At 50.5% G+C, this 6,948-nt stretch overlaps 2 protein-coding genes and 1 pseudogene across 3 annotated transcripts; all 3 read right to left on the bottom strand.

Annotated features, from left to right (window-relative positions):
• Positions 1-571: 571 nt before the first annotated feature.
• TEOVI_000009900 (ATP-dependent DEAD/H RNA helicase, putative) lies at positions 572-2,749 on the bottom strand (the record flags this gene model as incomplete). Its single annotated transcript, XM_067220266.1, has 1 exon — positions 572-2,749. One exon carries the CDS (start codon positions 2,747-2,749, stop codon positions 572-574), a length of 2,178 nt encoding a protein of 725 aa, XP_067076367.1.
• A 377-nt stretch (positions 2,750-3,126) lies between these two features.
• Positions 3,127-5,082, bottom strand: TEOVI_000009800:pseudogene (annotated as a pseudogene). The gene has a single exon. A coding segment is annotated over exon 1 (1,956 nt).
• A 609-nt stretch (positions 5,083-5,691) lies between these two features.
• On the bottom strand, positions 5,692-6,318 carry TEOVI_000009700 (heat shock protein Hsp20, putative; the record flags this gene model as incomplete). The annotated part of the gene is made up of 1 exon (XM_067220265.1): positions 5,692-6,318. One exon carries the CDS (start codon positions 6,316-6,318, stop codon positions 5,692-5,694), a length of 627 nt encoding a protein of 208 aa, XP_067076366.1.
• Positions 6,319-6,948: the final 630 nt, after the last annotated feature.

Raw genomic sequence — 6,948 nt, 5'->3', positions numbered from 1 at the left:
CACCGTCACTAATGTGCCAAATACAAATGCCGTAGCAGTCTACTACACTTATTAATGCTCGTTTCGTTAAGCGTGCCAAATCCATGCGATAACCCCCACCACCTCGCCGAAACAGCCCCTCAATGACCGTTATCCGCCGCTTGAAGCACCGTGGGAGAGCTCGAACAACCCTCTTCTTCGTTGCTGCTGCCTTGACGACATTCACCAGGGCGACTCTGCATCTCCTTTTGTGCGCCCAACAGAACTTGAGTAAAAGGACTCAAGTGACTAATTACTGTGCATGTTTTTCCGGGCCCTGGCGTAGCCGCTTCTGAGGTTTGCAGTTGAGGTGGACATAATCCAAGGCGACACGCCTCCTCCTCCTTCCCACGACAATCAGAAAAGGGACTGGAAGGGGATGAAACACGTGCCCATCGTGGGAGAGAGGGTGACGACTCAAAAATACCTGCAGCGTCCTCCTTCGGTCACTTAACACAGAGATATGTGGGAGTCAGGCGACATTTCCAGCGACACCGAATAACGTCTAAATTAGCATGGTGTCTTTAATACGAAAAATGTTTACGCCCGACCGTTAAGACTTCGGAAAAGCCATTCCAACAAATTGCCCATCTTCTGTCCACTGTTTTTTTGTTTTCTGTGCCTCGTAGTACCTCTTCGCCTCCATCCGACGTTTGTTCAGGGACTTTAACTTCCCCTTAACATACTCCTGCTGCTTCTCTTCCGTGGAGCTGCTTGGGAGTGAGACACTCGGCACCGCTGATAGGGCAAAGCTCCGCGCCAGTCCCTCCAAGTCTAGCCGGTGAACGTTGAATATGTTTTGAAGGAGGTGACTCTGGTATGCGCCCACGTGAGCTCGGAACGCACTTACGGAACTCTTCGCCACGATGGGATCCAACTGCAGTACGTGTTCCAACTTCATCTGGATGGGGGGGAGCTTGGCTGGCATTGGGTACTTTTCAAGTGAAATACCAAACTTTGAGAGGTAACGCACAAAGCCCGCCTCCTCAGGAGTCAGAAACAGTAACGCATTACCGACATTACCAGCGCGAGCTGTGCGCCCAATGCGATGCACGTATTCTGTGGGGTCAAGAGGGGGATCGTACTGCAGAATCCACTCCACATCCGGAATATCTAAACCGCGAGCGGCAACGTCGGTACAAAGCAGCACGCCGGTTGTCCATTCATTGAACGCTTGAAATGCCGCCACGCGCTGGCGGTGCTTCATTTGTCCATGCAGCATTATCACTTCATTATGGAACCCAACGGATCCCAACATTTGAAAGTGAAATATAGTGCTGGCCACCGTAGAGCAGAACACCATCGCCTTCGATGTGCGGGCAACGCGCTTGACAAACGCGTACAAGCAGAGTAAGCGTTCATGCACAGGGGTAATGTGGCAGAACTGTCGAAGAGTGTCCGGAATGGGTTTGATGTCACCTCCCGCCTCATTGCCACCAGTGTCTGACGCTCGCCCTCTTTTAAGCTGGTCATCAACATCCGGATCATCATAAGAGCAGTACGGTGGAAAGGTGGCAGATGCAGCATCAACACAACCCGCAGCTACCGCAGAATCAAAAGCTTCGGTACCTAATTGTACCGGAATCGGGGCACTGCCTGTTGTCGTGATGAAGAGTGGCTTGCGAGAAAGCGAAAGCCGGGCCAACTCCCCAATAGACTTCGAGTTAGTTGCTGAAAACAAATACGTCTGACGGGAGCGCGGCAGCCGCTGAACAATGGCATCAAGGCTTCTCTGAAAACCGTCGGCCAGCATTCGGTCTGCTTCGTCCAGAACGAGAGCGCGTAGCCGGGAGAGATCCCACCCCGAGCAATGCTGAACATGGTCATGTATACGTCCCGGCGTTCCAACCACTATGGAAACGCCTGAGTTAAGTTGCCGCCGTTCCTCTGACACTTTTGTACCCCCAGTAATGAGGTGTACGGAAAACGCAGCAATATCACTAGAAATGTGTTGACATATCCCCCTCAGCACATCATGTGTTTGTACGCACAGCTCTTTGGTGGGGGAAAGCATTAAACTGTACGTGACATTCGGCCGCTTACTTACGAGACCGATGATGGAATGAAGCACCGGCACACAGAAGGCTAGTGTTTTCCCTGAACCAGTCTGCGCCTGACCGAGGAGATCGTAGCCCTGAAGGGCATAGGGTATAACTCGCTCCTGAATGAGTGTCATTCGGCAAAATCCCTCCTGCTGAAGTGCTTGAACAACGTTTTCATTAACCCCAATAAGCGGGTGGTTAAATCGTGCACCAGTCTCAACCTTCTTTCGTACCCTACGAACTCTGGCTTCATCATCCAAAACTTCAGTGATGTTGCTAAGTCTCGTACCTGCCTTCGCACCCCCAGTGTTGAAAAGGGTCTGGAAATCCTCTTCATTGTCAAAATGATGCAACAGCAACTTATCCGTCTCAGAAGCAGTGTCTTTCTGTCCTTCCCTGCTCCTTGTCTTTCGAAGATGTGTTGTGCGGCGATTGGCGTGTTCTTCTGCGAGGCGGTCGAGATACTCCGTGTCTTGCATGTTGTACAATTCTGTTTTCTTAATAAGCAACTTACCGTGAGGACCTACCGGTGGGCGAAACGGGCCACTTCCCATCACCATTACATCATCGGCGCCGGAGTCGACTTCTTCCTCCCCTTCTTCCACGTACTCGTTGTCCAATCCTGCCTTGCCATTGGCAGCTTTTGCCTCTCGCTCCCGTTGGCGCTTCCTACGACCCTTGATGCCCATTTGGTTGCGACACCCCCGCACTTTACACACGTTTCCCTTGTGTGTTTGATATTTCAATGCGGTATGCACTTTACCGCCCTACCTGCCCCAGTAGGCCTAACCTCATTATTGCGAATGTTGCAAGTGAGTGGATGGATCAAGGGAAAGAAAAATGCACGTAACAACATACAAGTAGAGGTCGTAAAGACTAAATTTATCCAATCACTAATTACTACATCCATTTATGCGCCTGTCTGTATGGCTCTCGCGAAACAAGTATCTATGAACACCCCATGTGAAGAAATCAGCAGTATATCCACGCAACCACCATCCACACTTCCCGTGGAAAGCACGCAATCCCTACAAGATCTCGTTGTCACACACCAACCCTAACGTAATCAACAGGATGCCAGGTTGCTCCGACACGCAGTTACCGTAGCGTTTGCGTTAGAAGCGCTACGGCCACCGATATCCCTTGAAGAGCACTTGCCCTTATCATTTGCCTGGACCACGAAGAGGCGCGGATACAGTACTCCAGTTTTCATGGCCATTCCTTTCCGCAATAACCCTGCTGACTGCTTGCGTGACCCCTCCAACACAACAGCATTCCATAGGAACCAACCTACACGACACTTGACAGCACATATGTCCTCCGCCGACTTGGGGAAGTAAGCGCTGCCTGCCTCAATAAAGCTTTCCGTGGTGGGGGCGTTTGAGCCACAGTCGCCACAGTCATGCAAGTTCCGAAAATGCGTGACAGTCCCCTGCTCCAATCGCTGAAGCTCCCATTGGACAGCGCTGGGGGTGCCTTGAGGGTAAACAGCATCCGTGAAGGTACACCTAACGAGAAGACGGTGGCGAAAATGGTCATGAGACCCAGCATCCTCGGCATCGTCTACTTTTTCTGACGGTTTGCTGCTGGCCACTGTGATGTCTTTTCGCTGAACTGCGTTACCTCCCTCGTCCGTCCCACCGCCGCCATGCCCATCTCTCTGCTGTTCCTTCGGAAGTCCCTCATTGCACCTTTCTCCGCTGAGTTGATCACCGCGGTGCCACACCGTTTGTTTCTCTAGTTCGCATACCGTACGGGACAACAGCCGTTTTATTAGTTGTCCTCGCACGGGGGTCGCACCCTTGTCTAACGTGGCGTTGATGGTTGGACTGAAGTACTCACCCCCAACAAACGCTCTCCAGATTCCGTAGGCCTCGTCCGCGGTGACTTTGTGCCAGTAAATAACGGCTGATTCTCTTTTCAGAAGAGGCGCATGCCACGGATCTTTTGTGAAGTGGAGGTCGTGCCCTTGCTTCCACGCCGCATTCCACAATGCATTGAATGTCCGTGGCCAATCACAGTAGCCACTGGCTACTGCTGGGCCGAGATGAAGACATCCTGGAGGTGAGCTGAGTGCAGGCGCAACAGGGACCTTACCAAATAGGCACTCGCAGAGCGCTTCCGCGCCCTGCTCAGTCACGCTGGGAAAGTACTCTCGGATGGTCATCTCCGGTGGTATTGGTATAGTTCGCTGAAGCAACACATCTCCGCCATCCATAAACATCCCTCTCGGTGGAAGTTTGATAACGCTAACACCACCCTTGTCGTCCCCCCGAAGCAGCGGAGCAAAGATAGGACTTGCGCCACGATACCGCGGCAACAAAGAGGGATGCAAATTGACGGTGAATCTCAATTTCTCAAGTAGTTTGTTCGGCAGGAAGTACCGAAACGACACCACGACTGCTACATCAAACATCTCCAGGGGTCGCCCCGCGATGTGATCGACTTGCGCCACACCGCTAATGACAGGCGTTGGCAAATGCTTGGGATGCAGCAGGTATTCCAGTGTTTTACTTTTCGCCATAGACGTCGGGTGGTCAACAGGCACTAAGGGTATGCCGTGCTCTACACAGTATCGCGCCACGGGGTATTGACGCCTGTACTGTTTGAACACTGTGAAAGGATCGGCAGGAAGGAAGGGACAAACAACCACAAGTTGGGATTTCTCGCTACCGGTTGCCGCGCTGCACCCTTTTTCCTGAAGGGGACGAGCATCCATGATTAGCTGAAGGCGGTTGTGAAGAGCCTTCAAAGCCACTAGCGAGACAATATCACCACCGAAGAAAATGATGGAAGGGGGTTTGGACATTCCGCAAACAGTAAAAGCACAGTTCGGCGTACCCCTCGTTTTATCGCCATTGCCGGTGATCGTGACCTGCTCGACACATCCCACCATAGTGGAGGGGGCGGGTGGATCGGTGGTGCTGCTTCTCGATCGACGATTTACCAGAAAGGAAGAAATGTGGCTCCAGAAACAAGCTCTTGCCACACTATGTCCACACCTCGATATGCACTGCCGCATGCGTGAAGGCACTGATCCGACGCCTGTTGCCGCCTTCCACACCTTTCTCGGTAGAATTCAGTAGTTAAAAAAACAGCGCACGGAATTAGGTGGAATTATCATGAAAGTGCGCCACAGCTGCACTGTTTTCCCTCTTCAGATAAGGCTGAAGTGTTGGCCAACCCCTACGCTATAACAATAACAACATAAAGCAAGCGGAACGCATTAGGCGAAAAGGTGGTGGTGACCACATTCTCACATTTACCGAACAGCGAGCTTGCTAACAAAGATATAGGGCCGTCTCGGTTCCGGTGCAAGCGGGACACAACCCACCTTTCGATCACGGCCGCCCGCAGCGGCGATGGAAAAGTGGTTGGTCACTTTCCTACCCACATCAACACGAGAAAATGAAATATGATTACTTAATAATAATAATATAAAAATAATAATATAATAATATAATAATAATAACGACAATAATGATTGTAATAATTGTGGTAATAAAATGAAAAGAGGTAGCACAAAATACTCCCTTCTTTGATAATTGAAAAACCTGGGTATGCACAAGAGCACACACCGACGCTCGCGTCCCGACGCGAAGAAAGCGAACAGAGAAACAAAACGGAGTTATTAAGCTTTTTCTTCGGCAGCACCGTCCCCCTCGTCCGCTTTGCCCTCGTTTTCTTCATCGGAATCGTCTGCATCGGACAACTTGCCATCCTTCTTAGCCAACTCCCACCACGATGTCTCTTCAGCCTTTGCCAGTCGGATCACAATCTGCCCACTCGGGTCCTTGACTTTGTAGCTGCTTTCTTTGCTCTTTATTGCCTTTGCCAAACAAAGAACAAGTTGTTTCCTTCGCTGCGTTGCGACATCCTTCGAGGTCTGCACATTCGCAATGTACGACACTGTCAAACGGCGTTTTCCGAATTCCACCTGTAGCGTGTCTTCCACCATTGTTTCTTTTTCATCCAGTTTTGTGTCAATGTATACCGTAACATTCTTCTTACCGTCACACCAGCTGTGCTTCGTGATCGGATAACTTGCTGTGGAAGCTGGCAACACCGATGGGTCGGACTTCTTCAGCAAAACAGGTTTCGGCATAGGCGCAACATCGCCTACCTTCGCTCGTTCTTTCTCGTGGTTATGCCAGTAATAATAGGAGTTAGCTTGCTTCTTCTTAGCTGCGGAGTCGTGCTGCTCATTTTGGGTAGGTGGAATGGCTTCAGTGCCAGCCACTGCCTCCGTATCGGCCATCACCTACTCAGATTACTTCTTAGACTTCACGCACACAACAGCTATACTAAGTACGTTGAAGGTTGCAATGTAAAAGGTGAGGAACTCGGTTTAGAACAATATGATTAGAGAAATTAGGGGCAAAAACTCAACGGGTGTTCATGCAAACAAAATAACAATGATCATAATCGCAACGTAACACAACTCTCGTCCCGACGGCAAAACCTTAGCAACACCAGTGTGTGCAAAAACTGTTTACCCCGCCCAATCACTCCAATTTGGGGAAACAGAAGCACTACCAGTCATCCCACTCCTCCCCCTCATCATCAACTAGTATATCTGCCTTGGCTTTCACAATGCGTGATTTACCAACAACAGAGCCCGCATCCTGCCTATCAGAAGGAGCAGCTACACTCTCCAAGCGAGCAACAATACTAGGATTTTCGGAGTGGTCACTCTCGTCTTCATCAACGAAACTAACTGAGGTAGAAACTATATACTTTTGGTAGACAGTAAGATATTCATCTGCTTGCTTCCGGCAAACGATGCTCCTACAAACTCCTTCCTCATGCTCAAGAACCGCAAAAAGCTTAGAAAAATGGGGTGAGTGCCCACAGCATGCTTCCTCCTCAGCTCTCAGACGTGCTTCCT

Source organism: Trypanosoma equiperdum, assembly GCF_001457755.1.
Source record: "Trypanosoma equiperdum strain OVI genome assembly, contig: ctg_10, whole genome shotgun sequence".
Classification (NCBI taxonomy): Eukaryota; Euglenozoa; class Kinetoplastea; order Trypanosomatida; family Trypanosomatidae; genus Trypanosoma; species Trypanosoma equiperdum.
This window is presented reverse-complemented; position numbering and strand designations above follow the sequence as displayed.